This window comes from Pomacea canaliculata, linkage group LG3 (genome assembly GCF_003073045.1).
Source record: "Pomacea canaliculata isolate SZHN2017 linkage group LG3, ASM307304v1, whole genome shotgun sequence".
Lineage (NCBI taxonomy): Eukaryota > Metazoa > Mollusca > Gastropoda > Architaenioglossa > Ampullariidae > Pomacea > Pomacea canaliculata.
The window spans coordinates 20,334,949-20,360,144 of record NC_037592.1 but is presented as its reverse complement, the minus strand read 5'-3'; the positions used below and the strand labels follow the sequence as shown (position 1 = coordinate 20,360,144).

General features: G+C 42.3%; 1 protein-coding gene across 2 annotated transcripts; it reads left to right on the top strand.

Moving 5' to 3' along the window:
- The first annotated feature begins 12,760 nt into the window (after window positions 1-12,760).
- Window positions 12,761-24,101, top strand: LOC112558622 (L-aminoadipate-semialdehyde dehydrogenase-phosphopantetheinyl transferase-like). 2 transcript variants are annotated; one of them, XM_025229182.1, is made up of 7 exons: window positions 12,761-13,018; window positions 13,456-13,793; window positions 14,403-14,556; window positions 18,437-18,668; window positions 20,153-20,274; window positions 20,839-21,063; window positions 23,474-24,101. In XM_025229182.1, the coding sequence occupies exons 2-7, from the start codon at window positions 13,705-13,707 to the stop codon at window positions 23,633-23,635; spliced, it is 984 nt and encodes a 327-aa protein (XP_025084967.1). In that variant the 5' UTR covers window positions 12,761-13,018; window positions 13,456-13,704; the 3' UTR covers window positions 23,636-24,101. The 2 variants fall into 2 exon arrangements, with proteins under 2 accessions (XP_025084967.1, XP_025084968.1); XM_025229183.1 differs by lacking the exon at window positions 12,761-13,018 and having other exon boundaries at window positions 13,150-14,012.
- The last annotated feature ends 1,095 nt before the right edge of the window (window positions 24,102-25,196 follow it).

Below are 25,196 nucleotides of genomic sequence, written 5' to 3'. Positions count from 1 at the left end.
TGAAAAGCAAACTGAAACATGTGGAAATTATTCCCAAATCGACATCGTCTGCTGCAGACCTGCAGTATCATGTGAAGAGGAATGCTAAAAGATCTCATCTAATGTTAAAGGCAAACTGGGGGTTTTCCATGTAAAGAGTTTTGAAGTTCAGATTTTGAAGCCTCAAAGTGGCTTCGACACAGAGCTGTAGCGTGCAGGTCAACCTGTAAGGTCAACATGTTATATTAGAAAGAGTGCAGCTATACGTCGATGAAGGTTCTTTGGCCATTAGACCCTCTCCTCCCCCACTTGACTCACTTGTAGGAACTCCGCTCTGCTGAACGACTTTAAAAAAAAAAGACAAGCTGGTGGCAGGTTTACAGATATTTTAGAGGACACAGCGTGAACTCGAGAGCTGAGGCTCGACCCCAGCAATCTGCCCTTAATACAGCAGCAGCCAACAGACACGCATAGCTCTTCCTTGCTACCTCTTCAAACATCGGTGATGTAGGAAGAACGAACGAACCAGTGAACCATATATTTATTGGTCTACGAGACACACTAAAAAAAATAGTTACATGCAACAGCACTGGAAATAAACAGTTGGGCAATTACTTTCTCTCTTCTAACCCTAACTCCCCAAACGAAAGCTGCGATCTATTTATCGAAAATTTCAAACAAACGCTTTATGGAGTTATTTTCATTCATTTCTACATTCATTCCCTTGACATGTGCTGGTCCACCTGAACTGGACTAAAAGTACGGGTAGGGGGGTGGTTGCCGGATGGATTCAGAAACTGATGCGACTTTCTCTTGTCTCTCATCAAGCCAAGTCCACGTCTCCACCCTTAAAGAAGAATGGAAGCTATGGGGACTTGTACAGCATTACACATCTAATGATGATGCTGTGATAAACTCTCACGAACGCACAGGGTCTAAGGCAGCGGTTTCTCATCCTTTTACTTGTTACACCGCCCAGACGAAAAAAAATGTACTCCGTGCCCCCCTTAGCCAGCTAATTTCACTAATACCAATATGAGATATGAGAAACTTTGGAAAAAAAACAAAACAAAAAAACATTCACCGCCTTCGCGGTCACAGGTTTAGAACCCCGGAAAGGAATAATCGTAGACAAGTCGTACATACTGGCACAATAATCATGCCGCTGAAATACCATACTCACACATAGGAGGACACGGACCACCTGGAGAAAACTATTGACAGTCAGCCCAGTAACAGGTGTCACATCCAAAGAGAGGTATGTCATACGAACTCATACGACAATGAGAATCAGGTTTTGTGTGACAGGCACTTTAACCACTGCGTCTCCATTCGTCCCACAGAGTATCAAACTTAGATTTCTCGTTTGCTGTCACGGTTAGGGTTAACCATGTTCTTAGTGGTCTCCATCCCATGTACACTTGCTCTGTCTGTTAACCAACACCACGATGGTAGGTAGCATTTCATCTTTTCTAAGCGAGTTCTTTAAATCCTTTCTCGTCGCCTATTAAGTTAATACACTAAATATGCGTCAGAGAACCAGCAAAACATAAAAGTACGATTCAAAATTGACAAACTGGGACAGATAAATAATAATAATAATAATAATAATAATAATAATAATAATAATAAAAAAAAAGCGAGCAAGAAAAATAAACGGGTTGAGATACAAAGAAAAGATTATGAAAAAGCAGAGAGAGAACATGTGAACATGTGTGAGAGTGCGTGCGTGCGTGCGAGTGCTCGCACGCCCTCCCATCCTTTGGATTAGGATTATATAATCTTATATATTAAACAACTATTCTGTTTGTGTATAAATAATAAAGAAATCCTGTACTAACTAGAAATAAAATATCGTTTCTGAGGCGCGCAATAGATAGCACTGGAGTGTAGGAAAATGACCTTCATTTTAATTTTTCTAAGATACATGGTTGACATAATATAAGTAGACAGGAGTGGAACCTGAAATATTTTTTTTTTTCTTCTTGCCGGTAAAACCGATTAAGTCTCCAAAAAGTATGAATCTATCTGGGATTCTTCTTTCAGTCTACCGCTTTCTCTCTCTCATCCTTTTCATCCCTTCTCCCAGTCTTTCTCCTCCAGCCCTCGACTGATCAAGAACCTTGGCGCCAAACGCTAGCAGTTAGTGCCCGCTGTGTTGATATTATGAGATGGACCGCCTCCGTTATTTGTGTATCTTACCTTTCGACCAATCTTCCTGGAATTAGAATGGAGACAGCTTATGGAGGCTCGGCTAGCCCATACATCTTCATTTCCGAAACTATGCCGCTGACCTCAAGATTATTTGAATCGCGCTTGTGTGTATGAGAGAGTGTGTGTGTGCGTTCGTGCGTGCATTGAGTATCCAAGCGTGCGTCCGGTGCTAACAATTAATACATTTCTACAGCTCTTGTCTTTTTTTTTTTTTTTTTTTTTTTTGGTTGATCATCTCTTCCTATACCGGGTAAGTGCACAGCAGCAGCTTCCAGTCCAAAGGCTTGCATAGTAGTCGGTTCTATTCCCATGTGACTTCTGGTCCAACTATGGAATGCCCTTCAGTGGGATCGAACACTACATGTGTAGCATCACTGGGAAAGCAGACCTCACCCTTTTACCCACCTACTCCCTTTGATCGCAGATCTTGTGCCTTGCAGTGCGTACGTGGTTGGCGTGAGTCGATGTTTATCGGTTTTTGCAAGCTGCAGCTGCCAGTTAAGCAAAAAAAGAAGAAACTTTCCCTGAAGAACATTTAAAAAATATACCCCTGTCTATGCGTGTGGGCATTCGCTGAGTTTGATTCAGCATTAATTTGCTTTTGGAACGATTTGCATGGGATCAAGGAGTCCGCTAGCACGACGGTTAGCGCCTGTCGCAATCCAGTTAGAACGAGCATGACACTGGGCGGAAGAACTCTTTCTTGTCCACCCCGCTAGTTGTCACGGGCTGTGTTCTTCCGCTTGACCGCGCTGGCAGGTTGTGATTGGCTGAAGGATGCCGGGTGTGTGTACTCGTCCAATGGCGCTGCTGTGTGTGCTCGCGAAGTAAGCGAGCAAGAACATCGCAGGACACTCGAGTCACGACCTCAGTGTGTACGAAGCAGTTTTCAACGTCCTTGAGACCGAGGGCAAACTCGGGAGAAAGTCGGAGCGCTTGTTTAGAACTTTAGATAACCATGAAGCAAGGGGCCAGTCAGTGACAACGGATTGTCATGACTGCTAGCTATCGTTGTGAAAAATTCCAAAAATCATTACGCGGTCAGAACGTGGGCTACAGGTAGAATTTAAGTTCTAAATGTTGAATCATGTAAGACAGTAGGAACATTATAATTTATTTCGTCAGAATTCTTTCCTATGCATTCAGCAACGGCACGTGAATATATCCTATGTGCGTTGGGACTTTCGAAGTTTGATATTTTCTGTACTACTTGTGTCGCTATATATAGATGCTGTATCAGCTGTTTTTTAGGAGTAGACAACTGTCAGCAGGCCTGACGAGAGGGGGGGACAGGGGGGTCTGGTGTACCCGGGCCCGCGGCTGTCAAGGGGGCCCGGCCTTGGTCAGTGGATTTTTTTTTCTTCTTCTCCTTTTCTTTTTCTTTTAAAGAAAGGTCTAAGGACAGAACACCCAAGCATTACACATGCAGAAGTTGAGTTTGAGTGTAGATATTGATTTTCGAATTGTAAACATACATTATATACTGGGAAAATAATTTACGATTACAAGTACAAGGGGCCCGGAGAGGTCTGTCCCGGGGCCCGGGTGGCTCTCGGCGGCCCTGCTTACAGTCTAAAATAACAGGCTGACAGTTGGCTCTCCATGGAATACTGTACTTCTTGGAAGTAAAATCTAGTGTAACATCGTCTTCAGTGTCATTTACATGAGCAGTCTCTTTTCTTCCATGCAGCTACTGTAGAATAGTGCACAAAGGAACTAACACCCATCAAGGTAGATAATATAGGGATAATCTATCATCCCAGGAATATTACTGTTTACAGGAAGACGAAATAAAGTACAGTATTATTGCAGGGTCAGAAAATGAACACGAAGCTGAAGTGTCCTGCTCCATTGGGATTTCTGGTCTGTTTTCTTATTTTCCACGTGGTGCAAGGTGTGACCTCAGGCAATGTGACTGGTACTGAGTGCACTGTACAGGAGTCGTAAGTATCCAGATGTGTTTTATTGGCAGCATTTCAAACGCACGTGGCCTAATGAAAGCTCTTGTCAAATTTCGTGATAAATTTGATATTAAAAAAAAAAAATCAGATTTCTTGCCTCCTTTCATTCTACTCGCTTCTGAAATATTTTTCTTGATTTTTTAATACACAGTTTATGTCAAGATACATATCTCACGGCCGTTGCCCTAGCCTAAAGGTTTAGTCGAGTGCATGATAGTCAAACTGTAATATAATAAAGCAAATGGTATTTTGTGAAATGTGCCTTCGTGGGAAATAACATTTTTTAGATTAGATGTCCCAGTCTGTTGTTTCTGTGTAACGGCTTCTTTAAACTCCCACCGAATACCTGGCGCACACAGGCACGTGAGTTGTGTCTAAGTATTTCTTTTCTTTTTTTTTCTTCCAAAAAACCCAGGGGGAGGGCCTGGTGCAAAACTTTTGAAAATATTCCATTTCGATGGGAGGGTCTGGTGCAGATAGAAGGGTCTGGTCAAAGACTTTGAAAAAACTTTACTCGTCATTAACTTCGCTTTGGTATTAGAAATTTAGGGGTACCTCGATTCCTTCAAGTATACTAAAATGGAGGGCCTGGTGCTATGGGAGGGTCTGGTGCATACAGGAGGGTCTGGTGCAGAGGAGGGTCTGGTGCGAAGAGGAGGGTCTGGTGCGTGAGGGCCTGGTTTAAAAAAAAAAGGAAAGTAATAGGGGAAAAATTGAACAAATGTTGTCCATAGCAGCAACGCTTTCTCCTTTCGCCGGTTGATCGCATTCCTAACAACGTTGTGTCTCTGTACACCGACAAAAACCGATCACAACAATACCCAGCCCGATAACCGTACCAAATGAGAATTCATCCATCATCTTGGAAGTTTCAGTTCAATAGGAGGGTCTGGTGCCGGTAGAGTTAGGGTCAGGTGCCCGGAGGGCCTGGTGCCTAGGGAGGGTCAGGTGCCCGGAGGGTCTGGTGCCTAGGGAGGGTCAGGTGCCCGGAGGATCTGGTGCCTAGGGAGGGTCAGGTGCCCGGAGGGTCTGGTGCCTAGGGAGGGTCAGGTGCCTGGAGGGTTGATGCCTAAGGAGGGTCAGGTACCCGGAGGGCCTGGTGCCTAGGGAGGGTCAGGTGCCCGGAGGGCCTGGTGCAATGGGAGGCGTGGCACAAGGCAGGTATGGTTAAGGTCGGCGCTATATACATGGGAAGCAGGCGTCCTGAAAGGTGCGCGAAAGGACCGTGGCTATAAAGGTTTCTATATATGAAATGCTCACCCAGTTTTGTATTTTTCATCTGCAAATGAGCGCTCGCTCGGCGTGCGAAGCCCTCGGTCGAAAGCGATCGTTGTCTGCGTCCCGTCATCTGGCGAGGCGGTTTCGAAGGGGACAGAAGGTCTGGTACGGGTTGGCTTGGTGGTGATTCGCGGCTTCGAGAGGAGGATCTGGTGAGGAGGGTCTGGTGCAAAACTTGGAAAATGTACGTTCGAGAGGAGGGTCAGGTGCGGAGGGTCTGGTGCGGAGGGCCTGGTGCCAAACTTGTAAAATGTTCGTTCGAGGGGAGGGTCTGGTGAGGAGGGTCTGGTGCAAAACTTGTAAAATGTTCGTTCGAGGGGAGGGTCAGGTGCGGAGGGTCTGGTGCGGAGGGCCTGGTGCCAAACTTGTAAAATGTTCGTTCGAGGGGAGGGTCTGGTGAGGAGGGTCTGGTGCAAAACTTGTAAAATGTTCGTTCGAGGGGAGGGTCTGGTGAGGAGGGTCTGGTGCGGAGGGTCTGGTGCGGAGGGTCTGGTGCGGAGGGCCCGGTGCAAGGGGAGGCGTGGCACAAGGCAGGGAAGGGAAAAATCGGCGCTATATATATGGGGAGCAGGTGTGCCGAAAGGCGCGAGAAAGTGAACATGGCAATAGAAAAAGGTTACTATTAGCCATGTAGTGCTCACCCTTTTTTGCATTTTGCGGAGGGCCTGGTGCCAAACTTGTAAAATGTTCGTTCGAGGGGAGGGTCTGGTGCAAAACTTGGAAAATGTACGTTCAAGAGGAGGGTCAGGTGCGGAGGGTCTGGTGCGGAGGGCCTGGTGCCAAACTTCTAAAATGTTCGTTCGAGGGGAGGGTCAGGTGCGGAGGGTCTGGTGCGGAGGGCCTGGTGCCAAACTTCTAAAATGTTCGTTCGAGGGGAGGGTCAGGTGCGGAGGGTCTGGTGCGGAGGGCATGGTGCCAAAGTTTTAAAATGTTCGTTCGAGGGGAGGGTCAGGTGCGGAGGGTCTGGTGCGGAGGGCATGGTGCCAAAGTTTTAAAAATGTTCGTTCGAGGGGAGGGTCGGGTGCGGAGGGTCAGGTGCGGAGGGTCTGGTGCGGAGGGCCTGGTGCCAAACTTGTAAAATGTTCGTTCGAGGGGAGGGTCTGGTGCGGAGGGCCTGGTGCCAAACTTCTAAAATGTTCGTTCGAGGGGAGGGTCAGGTGCGGAGGGTCTGGTGCGGAGGGCCTGGTGCCAAACTTGTAAAATGTTCGTTCGAGGGGAGGGTCTGGTGCAAAATTTGGAAAATGAACGTTCGAGAGGAGGGTCAGGTGCGGAGGGTCTGGTGCGGAGGGCCTGGTGCGGAGGGTCTGGTGCAAGGGGAGGCGTGGCACAAGGCAGGGAAGGGCAAAATCGGCGCTATATATATGGGGAGTAGGTGTGCCGAAAGGCGCGAGAAAGTGAACATGGCAATAGAGAAAGGTTACTATTAGCCATGTAGTGCTCACCCAGTTTTGCATTTTGCATCGGCAAATGAGCGCTCGCTCGGCGTGCGACGCCCTCGGTCGAAAGTGATCGTTGTCTGCGTCCCGTCCTGCTGCGAGCCGGTTTCAAAGCGGACCGAAGAAGGTGTGGTACGGGTTGGCTCGCTGGCGATTCGCGCGGCTTTCGCTGCCGCGTTTCCCACGGCTCAGGCGTGGGCTGGTTGAGCAGAGAGAGGGGTTCGTCGTGCTCCTTTCGGCCAGCCGCGTCGGCGTATCGAATAACGCTTGACTGTGTCTCGAGTGAAAGAGCGCGCCCGTGTCGATCGGGTGAACGCTCCGCACGTTGAAAATTTGAACCGATGATTCGGTTGCAAGAGCGAAAAGCACCCGCGAACGCAGGACCCGCGCTCCAGCGGCGACTGCTTCGTGGGAGTCGGTTACGTGTACACCCAACAGCATTCTGGTTGATCCTACCAGTAGTCATATGCTTGTTCTCAAAGATTAAGCCATGCCTCGTACGGTGAAACCGCGAATGGCTCATGAAATCAGTCGAGGTTCCTTAGATGATCCATTTCTACTTGGATAACTGTGGCAATTCTAGAGCTAATACATGCAAACCAACTCCGACCCGTCAAAGCCGGGAAAGAGCGCTTTTATTAGTTCAAAATCAGTCGGGGTCTCGGCCCCGTCCCTTTTAATGACTCTGGATAACTTTGTGCCGATCGCATGGCCTCGAGCCGGCGAGGCATCTTTCAAATGTCTGCCTTATCAACTGTCGATGGTACGTGATAGACCTACCATGTTGACAACGGGTAACGGGGAATCAGGGTGTGATTCCGGAGAGGGAGCATGAGAAACGGATACCACATCCAAGGAAGGCAGCAGGCGCGCAACTTACCCACTCCCGGCTAGGGGAGGTAGTGACGAAAAATAGCAATACGGAACTCTTTTGAGGCTCCGCAATTGGAATGAGTACACTTTAAACCCTTTAACGAGGATTTATTGGAGGGCAAGTCTGGTGCCGTGCCAGCAGCCGTGGTAATTTCAGCTCCAATAGCGTATATTAAAGTCGGTGCGCTTAAAAAGCTCGTAGTTGCATCTGAGGCATGGGCGTGCGGTCCGTCTCGCGACGGTCACTGCGCGAAGCCTTTAGCGTGCGCGGCTCTTCGCAGGGTCGTCTTCGCAAGACGAACAACTGCGAAAGCATTTGCCAAGCATATTTTCATTAGTCAAGAACTAGTCAGAGGTTCGAAGACGATTAAATACTGTCATTGTTCTGACCATAAACGATGCCAACTAGCGTTTTGCAAGTGTCGCTTCATCGACTCTGAAACCAAACTTTTCGGGTTCCAGGGGAAGTATGGTTGCAAAGCTGAAACTTAAAGGAATTGACGGAAGGTCACCACCAGGAGTGGAGCCTGCGGCTTAATTTGATTCAACACGGTAAAACACTGTAAGCATTGACAGATTGATATCTTTTTCTTGATTCGATGGGTGGTGGCGCATGGCCGTTCTTAGGTGGTGGAGCGATTTGTCTGATTAATTCCGATAACGGGCGAGACTCTAGCCTGTTAAATAGTTCACCGATTCACGCATCGGTGCTAACTTCTTAGAGGGAGAAGTGGCGTTTAGCCACAAGAGATTGAGCAATAACAGGTCTGGCTGCCTTTAGAAGGAATCAAGGTGGATGTGACCATGCTTTGAAAACAGTGCGAACCCCTTGAACGTCCTTCGTGATAGGGATTGGGGGCTTGAAATTCTTCTTATCAACGAGGAATTCCCAGTAATTACGTCGATGCCCTTTCTACACACCGCCTGTCACTACTACCGAGTGAACGGTTTAGTGAAGGGTAGCTGGCCTCCGCGTCGAGAGTCTGAAAAAGTCTATCAAACCGGAGGGAAAGCTTTTGCCGAGTCAGGCTCTCAGTAACTCCCCGGACTCTCGCCTCGGGAGTGGCATCGGCGAAAGTGTAAAGAGAGGCACATTCTCGCGTGGCTGTTCCCTAGCTTTACAATTTTTTTCATTCATTTCGCATTTTGTTGAAACCTTTCAAATATCGTTGCAAAGCAGATGAAAAGAAATGAAACAACTTTAGGTGGTGGGATCACTCGACTCGCACGTCGATGAAGAACGCAGCCAGTTGCGTGAATTAATGTGAATTGCAGAACACTCTAACCCTAACCATTTTCAAAAAAAACAAAACAAAAAGCAAAAGCAAACAAACCCGGGGGAGGGTCTAGTGCAAAACTTTTTTTTAACAAAAGTTTCAGGTCGATGGGAGGGTCTGGTGCAAAACAAAAAATTTGATTCATCAGTTTCTTCGCTTTGGCATTAGAAGACTAAAAATAAGTTCCACTTCGATGGGAGGGTCTGGTGCAAAGAGGAGGGTCTGGTGCAAAGAGGAGGGTCTGGTGCAAAGGGAGGGCCTGGTGCAAAACTTTTTTTTAACAAAAGTTCCAGGTCGATGGGAGGGTCTGGTGCAGAGAGGAGGGTCTGGTGCAAAGGGAGGGCCTGGTGCAAAACTTTGAGAAAAAAATTTGATTCATCACTTTCTTCGCTTTGGCTTTAGAAGCTTAGGGGTACCTCGTTTCCTTCAAGTATACGAAAAGGGAGGGCCTGGTCTGAGTGAGGGCCTGGTGCATATAGGAAGGTCTGGTGGTAAGTGTGAATGTGAGTGTATGCGTTTGTGTATGCGAATGTGATTCGTGACCTATAATTTCACAGTTGTCATGCTCGCACTTGTTTTGTAAGACTTCTGTAACTAAAATATGTGTATGCTCCTTAGCCAAAGGAATAGGAAAAGATTAACATCTTAGAAGTAGTCGTATGATACGCCATTTTTGTCTCGTCTTTCTATTTTTTCGTATGCATGTATCTCGAGTTAAACAACATTTGCTGCTTACAGAACAGAGCTGAGGTCAACGTACAAAGTGATCACGGAGCTCGCCTATCGCAGGAAGAATGTTTGCTGCGCAGGGTACACTGAAGATGGTGATACATGTATCCGTAAGTCCTCCAACTCTTCTGACCTCGTGATTCTGGGTTGCCCTCTGCATAACTTTGTTTGGATGGTTGATTAGGCGTATCCATCCACATCCGCGCACCTGCATCCTGTCGCTAGTCGACCCCTCACACCTTCCCTCTGTCACGTGGCTGTCACCCGGCCAGCGACCACCCGACCCCCACATTGCCAGCCTCCACCCTCCCTGTGTGCGTGCTATGTTCCATCCCCACTAACTGCGATGTCGCACACTACTATACAGTATAGTAATCGAGTTTATTGGCAAATAGCATTTGACAAGGCAGGAACATCAGTGTCAATGAGAGTGACTAGCGTCTCAAATTGACTGACAATAATGAAGTTTGTGAGAAAAGCTCATAAAGTTTTTAGTCAGGAGGTAAAATGACAATATTAGTACTGTATAACTTTGTTCTATGAACTATTACGATTCAGCTAAAATATGCTAAACATTTCTATTTTTCTGTCATTTTTACAAAACATTCTAATCTCCTTAAATATTAAAAGTATTAACACTTACTAGCTAACTAGTCTTTAAAACAGTTGCTTTGTCTTCTAAAACTGAGCAGGTATTTTAACGGCTAGTGACTGATGGCGGTTGAAGTCGACCGAGTTTATGCTTCGTAAAAAGTTGGATGAATTCAAAATTTCTGCTTTAAAGAGTCTGAAGGCGACAGTTCAGTTCAGATATGTGTTTACGTGTAACAGCATGCGTATGTGTAATTATTGTGTGTATGTGTGCGCGCGCGCGTGCGGTTTTGCTAAAGGAATAATATAGGAAGGGACTTTCGATAGGTGCTGCGTGTTTGTTATGTAAGTTGATAAAAATGATAACTGATGTGTTCTGCTGTTCGTCGCAGCAAACACTTTTTTGAATGAGGTTATTAACGACACTCGATGAAGACTTGTTTAGGCATTTACTTCTTCGGTTCTTCCTCTTTACATGTAGAAGTATAAATCACTTACATAGAGAGCATTTCCTTGCACGTCAGTGAGCTTAGTACATAAGCGCAGCACTTAGAACAAAATGCGATGTGATACCTCTAGCCGTTGTTCTAATCTGTCGAGGTTTTGACATCGCTGCTGACGTAACAGTCCTTACTAAGGGGGGGGGGGGCTGTGGAGCGGGGTGCTACAAGTCTGATCCTTTAACATCATTTGTCCTCATTTACTAACCACTCGCATGTAAACAACTTTATGTTCAAGTAGTGATGTAGATCCTAGTGCACTTGTCCTACTGTTTGCAGTCTGTATTTCGTTACTGAATTAAGTGTAGATATTGAGATTCGAATTGTAAACATACATTATATACTGGGAAAATAATTTACGATTACAAGTACAAGGGGCCCGGAGAGGTCGTCTGTCCCGGGGCCCGGGCTGGCTCTCGGCGGCCCTGACTGTCAGACCTATGCTATGACGTCACACGCGGTTTTTCGTCTGAGACTTGAACTGTTAAATCATCTTCCTTAATTTCTCAAGATTCACATTTCTAATTGCTAATTTAAGGCACTGATTCAACTTTGGAGAATGATGTGTTTAACCATTCAGTGAGGTTGGACTGAAAGTGATTTGATAATTGCGGTGTGGTGGACGTGGAAACAATACGCTGGTCAGGCAGTACTGGGGAAGGGGTCGGTCGATTCGACCATTTGCCGATTCGACCACAGCCTACTCAGCTGTTTCATGTGATCACGAAGTCATATACGTCCGTGATGTGATGCCATCTAGGCATACCTGGAGCCGTTGTTATGAAGCTAGGGCAAGTCGCTTACCCACAGCAAAATACGTGACTCAAGGAAAATTGTCTTTTTTCCTACTAACAATTCGATGCCTAGACCCTGTGGACCTTAATTCATGTTTCTTTACACCAGAACACCACTTTATAACTGCGGGTCTTGACACCAAATTATGTCTTTAGAAACAAAATGTTTGAACCTGAGTTTCCAGTGTTGCTCTGGGACAACGGCTTGGTCTCACTTCATAACTATATATACTGCTCCAGGAGGAAAGCCAGCCCTCAATCGCTCAATTGCTGTTACTGAAGGCTACTTTGGTGCTATTGCTAATCATAACTATTGTGTTTTTATGCTCGCACACCCGGAGCGATAAAGAAATGTGGGATTTTCACACTCCTACTGCCATTAATTTACTATATTTGTACACAAAAACAGAAGTAATTTGATTCGACAGTTGCAGACGACGAAGTGAACACTTGATCATTATTTTCACTGAAATTCAAGCTTAATGGAGAAATAAATTTACTTACGCTTTTTTAATATTAACTGTATATATTTTATCCTTGTTGAGGGGAGATGTACGTTTATGCCAGCATTTTGAATTGCCTGCTCTCTCATCATATAGTTACTCCTACCACAGTACAATGTTTTGTGATTGTAGAACAGGTCGAGCGAGTTTATTCCTCGCCACTCCTCGTGGAGCATATATATATAGGCCCGCAACAACGAGTTGAACAGAGCCAAAATGATAAATAATATTGAGATGATTCAACGTTGGACGACTGAATTATACTGCAATTACCCAGAAAATGATAAACAACACTTTATTTGATATCTACAGAACATAGTATTTTGTTCTGGTGTCACGGCAGAAGTTGCACACCCACCATTAATAAATGATTATAAAAAAAGTGCAGTAAATGCATAAAGACTATATTTTCCTACTTTAGTTTAGGGTGTTTCTTTTTAGACAACATGTGGCACCTGTTAAGAATGTCAATGTAGCTCATTATGTATGCATAACTGAGCATATGTAATGAGTTCGAAAATACGTGTTGATATATAGTAGTTGACGTTCATATAAGATATAATTGTGTCATCGATGATCGATTTGATTCTCAGGCTGTGGGGGGATATGGTCTTGGGGATGAATGATCGGCCCCCTGACGTTTATATGCTTTCCCGAACACTCCGCTCAGAAAGGAGAAGCAATCTGTTTCCAAAATACGCCCATGCTGGGTCACCGTTTATTTCACGCAACACCATATCGCCCCACGGCCCAGGTCGAATCGCCCCAGCCATGGCCATATCGTCCCAAGTAAGACCACATTTACATTTCATCAACACCAAAAGCCGAATCGTCCCAGGCCCAAAAGATGAATCGATCACCGATGACACAAGTAACTTTTAATGTAAGATATTTCCAACGGAGCCATACGTTGTCCAAACGCTATATGTATAATTATACACACAAGCCCATCCTCCTGTTTCAAACAGAGTCATGCGAAAAAGTTTAGCCACCACTTAAACAAAAATGGCCGCATTGCAATACGGATTCTGAAAACATATCACAATGGCGCATACACATGATTTTTCTCTTTAAATAGTTTAATTAGTTATGTCATAGTCTTTAGCTTGGGTGCTGTATTAAATGTATAAACTTTTATTTTTGCCTTCTATTTCTGTCTCTGTGTATATGTCTAATTTATGGTTTGTGTGTGATTGGGATGATTTCACTCATGTGGTGGGGTGATAAGGCTGAGACGATCATTTATAGTGTTGGGGGTCAATAACCGGCACCTATAAAAAAGTCTACAACTAAGATTTGTTTAATAAACTTGCTTTTCAGGGCAGGAATTGTTGATCCCGACGAGCATCACACTTTGCCGAAACTTGAGACGCCCGTCGTCTGCTGCAAATGTTCACGTCTACATTATTTGCATTATTCTTATTTACTCTATTCAGAAAATTCTCGAGGAACAAATGTCGATCATGAATAAGGTTGAATGTAGTTTGCTAACAGTGTTTCAACACATTATTTTGTAGTAAGCGCAGACCCGCTAAGAAGCCCTGTAATGTCACATGCTTTAAACGACCAATGAGATTTGCGTTGACGTTCTCTTTCTATCCGTATGTTCAAAACAATGATTGGTTCGAACCGCCAGCAGACAACAAAATGGCAGACAAGTGAGTCGCCTTTTCGGACGTAGAAAATGTTTGAACTTTTAAAACTAATATTTGACTGAACATAAAAATACTGACTACAGTATTTTATTAAGGAAGTTATGAATTTCAATAAACTTGTTAGTTTTTAGCAGGTAGCATTGTGTGTTTTTGAACGACTTATACTGTAAATGTGATGAAAACGAAGTAGCAGCACAGTTTGAAGGATATGACAATTTTAAGGTATACATGCTGCGACCAATGTTTCAGAAGATACATTATAAGTTTATTTAGAGGCCTTTACTTGCATTCTGTACATTCAGGCTTCTAAAAGTTTCTTTTTCTTTACTTCTATTCCCTACACACAATATATATATGTCATTCAGAAGCATCTTTTATAAAAGTTTCATATAAAAGTTTCTTTTCGGCTAATAAGCTTATTCACAATTGAAATTTGAAGAATCAAATCAAAATCCTTATTTTACCATAACACCTTAACTGTTAGATTGATTCCGAACAACATGTAATGTTAAACAATATATCAGTCATATATTTCAGAATAGTTTCTCATGCATAGACAACAACATTATCATTAAAGCATGTATGTTTTCTGTTTTCCCCACCCTGCAATAGCTGTTCATCCCGGGAAAGTCTTCGCATAGCAGTTAAAGCAAAGACTTGGTCACCCTCACAATACGAATGGCTTCTGGCAGCTCAGTGTATACAGCCCGAGGAAAAAGAACGTATTGGACGATTTTTTTTTAAGAAAGATGCCAAACTGGCTGTGGTGAGTGTGTTTCCTTGTCTAAGGTCAGTGCATACATGCTTTGATGAAGGTATACCTTCAAGTGCATGATCGTGCTCATGAAGGAGCATGCTGTCATCACTTGAGACAAAAATGAGACATGGACAACTTAAGATGGATGAAAGGATAAACAACCATACAGACAAATTATAAGAGACAAACATAGAAGATACTAAGAGGAATCAGGGAACAAAAAGTAAAGATTGAGAGTTTTGTGAATCTGAAGAGGAAGATGAGCTTATGCCCAAGTAATTGTAGGCATCTTTTCACGTCTAACATCAAATTGGGAGCAGAAATTGTACATCATCTAAAGTCTGTCAGCTTCTTTTTAATTTTCTTGGCATTCAAATCTAAGCAATTGGTTTTACATCACTTGCTAAATTGTTACACAGTGAATGCTGCTATAAGAGTTTAACAAATCTACAAGTATAGTATCATTGGAATACTTAATGTCTTTATACAAATGTTATATGCTTAATTCTGCCTGATTCTGATGTCCCTACAGTACCAATACCCACTGCAATCTTGAATCTCGTAGAAAGCATCAAGTTTCTCTCAGATGGGCAAAGGTGCCATATAATTCCTATTATTATTATTAAAAACCACTTTCCAGAGGATTGAGGTTCATCAAGAACAAGTTGTGGAACTGTTTCAGCTAGTAAAGATTCACAATACTTCAGGTCCAGATGGTATTCGAGGCAGAACATTACATTTCTGCACACACCAACTTGGAGACATTGTTAACACCTATTTCAGTGCTATGTGGATTCACCCTCCATCCCTGCTGCTTGGAAATTGTCTACCATTGTCCCAGTTCTGAAGAAAGTATCAGTTTCAGTATCTCAATGACTTTAGACCAGTGGCCTTAATATCATTGGTCATGAAAGTATTGGAGACAATCATCAAAGAGTGATTTTAAATGCCATTAACAAATTTCTTGACCCCTTGCAATTTGCATACAAGGTGTTGATGATGCTAAACTGTTTATCCTCCATACTTTATTGAAACACCTAGATTATCCATATGCCCAGACGTAACTTTTGTTTGCTGACCTCATCAGCTTTCAACACCATCCAAGCACATATCCTAGCTAGAAAACTTGACAAGTTTTCCCTTGTCATGGATCTTCACTATTTGTTTGACAGGCAACAAGTACTTGTCAATGGCACTTTTTCCGACTCTGTCACTGCATACACTGGCTCACCCCTAAAGCTGTGTTTTATCCATGCTTCTATTTATTCTTTTTATGTATGTTTTCTGTTTATGTAGACCAACAGTTGTAGTAACTATGAGGGTCAATATCTTGTCAAATTCTCTGATGACACTGCACAGCTCTCTCTTCTTAGCCAGCCAGTAGATGCCCATGGTGTAGCTTTGGATGAAATTATTACCTTGTGCAAATGACAGTTTCTTAGACTTTAAAGTGAGTAAAACCAAAGAGATTGTCTTTGATTTTCGTCAGAATTCTTCACCAAGTCCCGTAAGTGTCATCCAAGACAAGGAGGTGGAAATGATCTCTACTTTTAAATACCTGGGCACCATCTTTGATAGGAGACCTTGCTGGGATACGAATGCTCAAGCTGTCATGAAAAGGATCAACAACACCTCTTCCTTCTCCAAAAGCTGAAGTCTTCCTCTGTCTCTCATCAGTTTATTCAGTTCTTTTATAGATCGAATATAGAGAGCATGCTGTCCTTATTTATCTGTTTTTAACAACAGTATATCGGTGAAGGACAAGAGCAGCTTACATCGTGTTATATCCAGCTGCTCCAAAGTCATTGGGACACTATGTAACAGGCAGACTTTTCTGAAAGTATCTGAAATCTTTCGTGATGACAGGCATGTTCTGTCTGGAGAATTTTTTAACTCTCGTCAGGCTGCCGATTTCGTGTACCTGCATGCAGGACCAAGAGACTGAGGCTGTCCTTTGTTGTTTTGGTTGTGTGACTTCTGAATTTTATTGTGTGTAAATGAATGGAGCTGTTTGAACCATGAATGTAGGAGTTTGTTTGGTGGATATGAATATGTTGTGGTAACTTTTGTGGGAGATTTTGTGTTTTCTTATTGAGCTGCCCTGAATTGCCCTCTGGATTGAATAAAGTGTAATCTGTGTGATCTGCATTTTTTATTAGGGAAGAGTGTGTCAAAAAAGATCTTGTGTGCAGTACTAGTAGTAATTATGGGTCAGTTTCACTAAAAGCAAGCTGTGTAAAATCATGACCTGTGGCCATTTGCACAGAAGCCCACTAAGCTGGCCGCTAAATCCTCCTACATGAAGCCTAGCTGGAAGCTGATTAGCTGACAGCTAAGTGTTAGCCCTAACTAAAGTACACTTAGCTGGGAGCTGTGGAGCTGTCAGCCAAAAAAATTATCAGCTATCTACTGTGGTTGTGGTCAATAGAGAAAAATAAATTTGGGGGAGGGGGGTTCCTCTGTAATAGTCATTAGTAGATTTCCATATGCACTGCATTGCTGCAAAAGGGGATCCTGCTTTACAGTTACTTTATATATTTATTTATTGTACAATACAAATTCATTAGACGATAGTTTTTAGGGACCGTCTTGTCCAATATCAGTGAGTAAAAGAAGTGGCCAACAAAGAATGCCAAATATTTTCCAAGCTCTTATCTTGCTACTAAATCTACACTGTCTTGATAAAGTTTGATGCTGAGGGAAATTTAAGAGGAAAACCCTGTTACTGTGAACTGTTCTAGTTGATGTTCCCCTCCTTTGTGGCTTTTCGATGGTGTGGGAGGGTATGGGAATAATTCTACAACATAGCAAATAAAAGGCATCCTTTTGGTTCCATCAGTAACAGCCAGACTGTTCTAAGCATGTAACTAATGGATATCCAGGTCAGTCTAGATCTGGCTTTTTTTTGTCTACAGATCTATGGTTTTTTGTTTACTTATGCTATCCTTCCCCCTGAATCCAGAAAAACAAAATGTAACTGCAGTCATACTGAAGTTAAAACAACCTATGATAACCTATGCTGGTTAATTTCCACAGAAAAGAACTGTAGAGATTACACACCTGCAAATTTAAGTTCATTTATTTAAAAAATTTTTTAAGTTCTTTAAACCATATATTACAAATTGAAAACTCTTGTTTGGTTTTTCATTATAAATTGGGTGCTGATAGTGTGTAGGTGATATTTTTTCAAATGTGCATTTTCAATCTCTAGATAAATGTGCTTTGCCATGCTAGAAGGTCTGTGTGGACCTTTTCCCACTCCACATGATACAAAACTGGTGGTAGCAACAACCACATGTCACACATTAGATGGATTGTGCTGTGATTCTACTTGGTGGCTTGTACAAGTGCCTTCCAGTGTCTTCCCCTGCTAAAAAAAAGTACCAAAAACCCCCAAAAGTACCTTACTGTTTCCAGTCTCCATGAAGTTGTCACTTGGATGACTTGCAATATTTTCTCTTGCTTGAGTTTAAGGTTTTTGCTGATGAAAAAATATTTTTCTCCCTTTTGCTTTTTTATGCAAAGTGTGACATAGCAGAAGTATTTTCCTCTCATTTTCTCTGCTAGTGAACATTGTATAAGCAAGACCGAAACAGTCACCACACTACTGGAGATAAGCTACACATGAAAAAGGAATAGTACAAATTTCAGGAAATTTAGATGTACCCAGTAAAAAGATTATGCCATTTGGTAACAAAATAAAAACACCCTGTACCTACTTTTGATGGTTATATTATTGCATAATATACAAAAGTGTACGTTATGGGACCTTAAGAAATGAATATTAGTTTATATGTCTAAACACACAATAATGTCCTGTTTTCAAATAGTCACTTGTGTCTCATCACTTGAATAATTCTGCAATTCAAATTATAGTCTTTGTTTTCAGGTAGGGCGTTTACTAATACGTGCTGCTGTTTCATCCATGATGGGCTTACCTTATGGCCAGATCAAGCTGTCCCGAACAGAGAAGGGCAAACCCTATATCCTCAACCAGCCTAATGGCAAAACACCAAGCAATAGGTGCAATTTCAATATCTCCCACCAAGGGGACTATGTGGTTCTTGCAGCAGAAGCTCAAAAATTAATTGGCATCGATGTTATGAAAGTGGAGTGGCCACGTAAGTGGGAATTAAAAATAAAATTCTCTGCACTTCTTTTTCAGTAGTCTATAACAATATAAATACTGTTATGATCCATTTTTAAATTCTCTTTGATGATTCTTCATTATTTGTTGAAGAGGCTAGTTATTAATGAAGAATACAGTAAAACATCTGTTTAGTGGTAAGTTTTATGTTTTAATACTTGCAGATTTTTTGAAAATGATAGAAATGCATCATAAATTGCATCATTATGGCCTAAACGCATGTAGGTTATAAAGTACAGCCTTTTATATGTGAAGTCTCTGATCAGCGGTGTGAGATACCTCTTTGTCATTTATCGAAAATGCCAGACTAGACAAGTAGTGACAAGCAAGGTGGCCTGGCCCTGTGGTGGAATTATGAGAGGTTTCATAGAAGCCGATGAAGAGAAGCTAATAAATTATGAGAAGTATGACCGAAAAAGCCCCAAACAAACCCATTGCTCACAGTAGCATTGCAGCTTTAAAATTACTTTCTTATCCACCACTGCAGTGCAACCATTAGTTACATGAATTCTATTAACTTTTGCATCTGACCATGACAAGATATAGTGCCTGTGATGAAACACAGCTTTGTGCACTGAACCATGCTCTTTAGCATAAAACATCACCAGTACTACTTTACCATTCAGTGTAAGCAGCCGAAGAAAAAGACCCTCCCTTCTTTCCCCTGCAGTTCTGGAACTGTGTGAGTTGTGCAGTACGGCATCAGCACCACTTCCCTATAGCTCACATATAGATAACATGCATCAAGTATCAGTGTGTTTTAGCACTGTTTGTCAGGGTCATATCGATGACAGTTTTACTACAGTTTCATGCCATGTCAGTTTAATGGGTGGAATGACATTTTGTGGTCTTTTTAGCCATTATTGTCTCCCCTTACAGCTTCCTCTCCCTCCCCCATCAACCTTACTTTCATTGGGGGAAAAGGTTAAAAAAAAAATGACAGAGTGGAATGACCCTGCTGCAGTGGAGGCTGGGGAAAGCCAGGAGCTAAAAAAATATTTGGAGTGTTTTTAGGTAACTAAGTTTCCATGATGGGGCTCAAGCATCTTTTATTTTAAAGTTCTGCTATTTGTTATTAGGGTTAGGGATATGTTGGGCACAGTTTTATGTTGTTATTTTGATCAGTCCCACAAACCCATGAGTTTGGTGAGGCACATGTACAAAAAGCAGGCAAGTTGTTTGTGTGTCCCAGTGCAGGTGTTGGTAGATTGAGAGCTGGCTGCTTCTCTTGAGAGTAGGTTGTGGAGTAGAGGCTAAGTTGCCTCCAAGGGTTCATTAGTTTTGGCCTATCACTGTCTGTAGCATCTGTACTTCCTAAAAAAAAAATTCTCCTTTTTTTGTACTTGGTGTGTTCCCTATAACACTGCATTTCTGAGGATGCTTATTTTGCAGATGTCATAAACTTCATTTAGTTTGTATTGCTTGTATTGAACAATACAGGACGACTTTCATTCATAGGTAGTACAGGCATCCAGGATTTTTTTAGGACAATGGAGAGACAGTTGACACCAAGTGAGTGGTCAAGGGTGAGATGTCAAACAAGTGACATGCAGCAATTAAGTGTATTCTACAGATTTTGGGTGAGTTCATGGACTCATAGGCAAGTTGTGTTTGTATTCAGTTTCTTCATAATGATTCAAAAATTTTAAAAGTATATAAAAAAAAAATTAAATGGCTTCTAACCATTCCTATATTACATCTATTAGCCTTTGTTGATTTTTAAATTAATTTGTTTTATTGTTGTCTGTTACCTCTGTGTCTATGCTGTCTTGTGTACCTCATCCTCATTATTGTCTATCGTCTTTCCATTCTTTCTTGTACTACTTTCTGATAAAGTTTTTATATCAAGCAATCTATATGAGTGATTCTTCACTATATAAATTGCACATTTATTATTATTAAAATACAAAAGAAAACTTCCTAATGGCTAAAGATATTTATGTCCTTGGCAAAAAAAAAAAAAAAAAATGATGGGAATACATTTAATTTGTGTGCTGTCTGTGCCTTGCTTAAACACAAGGTGATTTAGATGTGTTTGTGCAATTGATAATCACCTTTAAATATTTAATATAATGTTAGAAGACAGATTTGAATGAAGTGTTCCAGCAGTGATGTATTAAGAGGGGCAACTTGCCATTTTTCAGTGTTTGAAGGAGAGTTATGTTAAAGCATTGGGAGTGGGCATTGGATTTGAAGTGTCCAGGCTGACATTTGACATATCTGCTGAAGACCTAACACCTGGTGTAGTCACAGTGTCCACAACATTGTCTGTCGATGGAGTGCCTGCAGATGACTGGACATTTGAAGAAACAATGCTGGAGGACCACTGTGTAGCTGTGGCAACAAAGCCAGAAACAGACAGAGAACAAGTAAGGATTAGGAAGAGGAGACAGATTGTTAAAACCTGTAGTGGTTATTGTTCTTGGAATTATTTTCCTTATAGATGCCATGAGTAACAGAACAGAACTTTATTGAATAGGCCATCGGCCCATTTCAAGGGTAGCATAAAAATATCAAGGTAATACACAAACTATAGGATTATCAACACGAATTTTACAAATGTAGTAGATATACCAAGTTACATGTGTAAATTACAAAAACACAAGTACTAAGAGAACATGCAGAAAAAATATGCTATCTTAGGGACCTATCTCTCTTTGATCTAATGTTTTGTTGGTAAATGGGGCTAGGGGGTTAGAAATATTAATTCTAGTGTCTGACATTATGAGTTGGAATCTGAATAGAGAAGGTCTTTTTAAATATTTTTGAGGGGTGTAGCTTTCTTGTAAATTATCATACATAGGACACACAGAAAGTCTGTTTCAGTTTCTTCATCCTGTCAGAAAGGCACTTCCTATTCTGATTTTCAGCATAACGATAGCGAAGCTTATGACAGAACAAATCTTGAAACACCTAGGTTAAATCTTACCAGGTCATCTCTCATACCAATAGGCTTAATATCACCAAGAAAACTGCTATGTATTATGGAAGATTTGTATAAATTATAGGGAAATAACCTTGGGCTAGAATTAACTTTAAATTAACTCTAAAATGTAAGAGGAAAATGTGTGGTTGCAAGCTATAGGTTCCATCGAAAGGGGCAAGGTATAAAATTTAGATGTTATTCTGCTGAACTATGGTGTGTTACCAACAACATTGATGGCTTATACTTCCCTGATACTTCAATGAGAACCACAACAACAGAGATACATTGTGCAATTTACACTGTTTATTGATTGAAAACTGCAAACTTTTGGGCAAAATTCTTTAGGTCTCGCATGTCGCGTGTTCGCCCTCCCCCTCCACCAGCGTCGTCGGTCACACAGTCGCGCACCCACGCGAAGGATGGTATGGACAGCGGACGACATAAAACGTGTTAAAGAAAGTTTCGCTACAGCTGTCATCAGAAGTGCCAAAGAGAGCATCTCCACATAGCTTTAGCTCCATTCAGCTCTTAGCATCTCCACACAGCTCTTAGCTCCACACAGCTCTTAGCATCTCCACACAGCTCTTAGCTCCACACAGCTCTTAGCATCTCCACACAGCTTTAGCTCCACACAGCTCTTAGCATCTCAGCATATGACGTGTGGTGTTCAGCATGAGTGACGTCAAGCGCCGTCGGCTGCGAGCGCGAGAGGGAGGAAAAACGCACGCGTCAGAAAGAAAGGCCTCTCTTTATCGGCGCTAGCCCTCTAGAACCAGATAATAGCCTTGGAAAACGTTTCCCTATTCTCGCGCGTCCACTTAATTGCGTTAGGAACTCCTAAGTAAAAAGTAAATATTTCTGACACTTGACACTGCAAGACTTTTATTTTTTTTTTTTTTATAAAACACTTTTAAGGGTTTCGGTCGACTCTCCCTTGTTTGTGCACTCGCACGCATATTATGTATATTTGCCTGTGCATACGTGTGTGTGCGCGAACACAGACAAGAGAACCGAAGACACACACACACATATCGTTTTCATCGTTTTTCGCTTAGCATTATATTGTTTGACACAGAGCAAACTTCAAATGTTACTGTCTATAATTCACTTTATTGAATAGCACGCACGCACGCGCACACACACAGACACACACATATGGTGTTAATTTATTGTTTGTATTTCAAAATTGAAGTAGATCTGGCAAAGTTTGGTCAGAAATATACGAAACCTGCCAATAACAACAGCACTTAAAAGATTTAAGTAAGAAAGATATCCTTTGAGTAACTTGGGAATAACAAAGACCTAAAACGGTATTTTCAGTAAATAAATAATGAAAGAAAGCGTAATCATGTCGCTCCTCTTCTCCAGAAATCCTGTAGTTAGGTTGGTCTGCTTGTTGTGAAATAGCGTAGAATGGTCCTTATAACATCCTTTCCAGATTCTTGAAATATCTTATTTTCAGTGTGGTCAGACCTGTGTAAACCTGTTATACTTAAAACGTATTATTTTATTTCCACATTTTGATTAGGATATTATTACATGTGAACTCTAGTTGCTTGGTGCTTGACGTTTACAAAACTGGCGAGCTTTTTTAATTATAAATATTAACCACATGACAATGTACACATCCGGAGAAGAAATGTCACTTTCTCTTTAAATCCTTTTTTAATCATCTTTATTTCAGTGATTTGTAACAAATGTGTTTGTAAACGTCCGGTTAACACTGCTCGATGGATATTTAGTCAGGAGAAAATCAGGTGTGCATTGTCGGGTGGTTTTCATTTCAGCGACCTCGTGTAATCACACTATTTTGTAATATTTCGTAATTTTTACCGTTTGATCTTCTGTTACAGGCAAACGATTCTCAGGGGGAAAGGAAGGGATTAGCGTTCACTGTGTGGAGTGTCCAAGACTTGCTGCGTAAATGCGAGCCTCTGCCTGGGTCTGAGCCAGATTTATTATACTGGAAACATTTCAGTGCCAAGGACGAGGAGCCGCGAGGCCCCAGACAGTAGCACCTGCATTTTCGGATGCAGGTGCGGGTGTATGTTGAGTGTGCAAACGTATTTGTCTCGACGTATATCACAGTGTATTGATTAAGCCAGCTTGCGTTAATTTTTTTTTTAATCGTACCGGACCACCTTGCTAACTCAGTTTCACTTATGGGCTACTTTGTTGTGAAGCGTGTTCGGGGAGGCAGGGGAAGGTCAGCGATTATCCTTGAGAGAAGTGTCGGGTGTGTGGCCAAGACTTGAGTGAAGGTGTTAGAATCAATTAAGCCAAGCGTCTGTTGCGTGAGGGAACAGAAGAGTGTCAGCTAACAGTTATACGTGAGTGAGAGTGTGTCGTTTGTTGAACTGTAGTTTGTATGAGAGGCAGCTGCATGTGTGTCTTACGTTTTAGGAGTTGTGGACGATCAAATTGTTGCACGTTTGCACACGTGACTGTGAAGTTGATTAAAGAAATAATTTTAACGAGAAATGGAGCTTGATGTTTACTGTACAAGATGATGACCAGTTTGTACTTCAACAAGGATTTAATACATATGCAGTTTGGCAGGATGGCCATCATGTAGAGACATGGCAGTTAACAGTGGCAGTGTGCGTTGTCGGAAGACTACGAGAGCGCAGTGTGATTATACTTTCAAAGTGTGATTAGTCACATGCAGCTAATCTTTCAACTGTCTGACGTTGACTTAGCAGGAATATAACTATGAGCAAGTGGCCGACATCAGTAACTTTGGCTAGTTGAAAATCAGACAGTGCTTGTTCATACCGCAGTATGACACTTGCAGTTCTTACCGTGCCTAGCATACGTATTGACAATTTGCGTTTAAAATCCTTGACATCTGGCGAACCTAAATCTGAATCTTCCTATAGTTATGCGTACATAAAATGGCACAGTGGGGGTTATCGGCGTTGATTGTGGCTTTCTTAAGCAAACACAAAGATTTATAAAATAAAAATCTTTAAAACTGTTTATAATACTAATAAAAGTTTTATGCGCAGTATGATGTTAACCACTTACTGCAACATAGCAAAATTGAAGGTGTAGATGACATAAAAAGGCGAATCAATAAAGCGAGGCCTTGCATTCCATACCCTGCGATCCATCTGGAACTCCAAGGCATTATCTCTACACGATTGGCATCTTTATTACCAACGTAAAGTCAATCTTTCAGTACGGATCCGAGACATGGCGTGTGACAAACACCAACAGGACTAACGTTCGTCAGCAGATGTCTGTGCCACATTCTTTACATCAGATGGCCCGAGAAGATGTCCATCTCAGACCTGTTGGAAGGAATTAACCAGAAGTCCGATATCAAGATATCAGGAAGCGCAAGAAGGGGTGGATTGGTCACACCCTGCAAAAGCCGGCTGACGACGTAACGAGGATAGCCCTGGACTAGAATCCACAGGAGAAGAGAGGATTGGGATACCCAGAAAGACATGGAGCAGATCGGTCTACAGAGAGGCAGAGGCAGCCGGGATGATATGAGAGAGACACCCAGAACGAAATCCGCGGCGTGGTGTGGTCGCTGCACTACATGATTTAGAAGATGTTAGCAAAAAG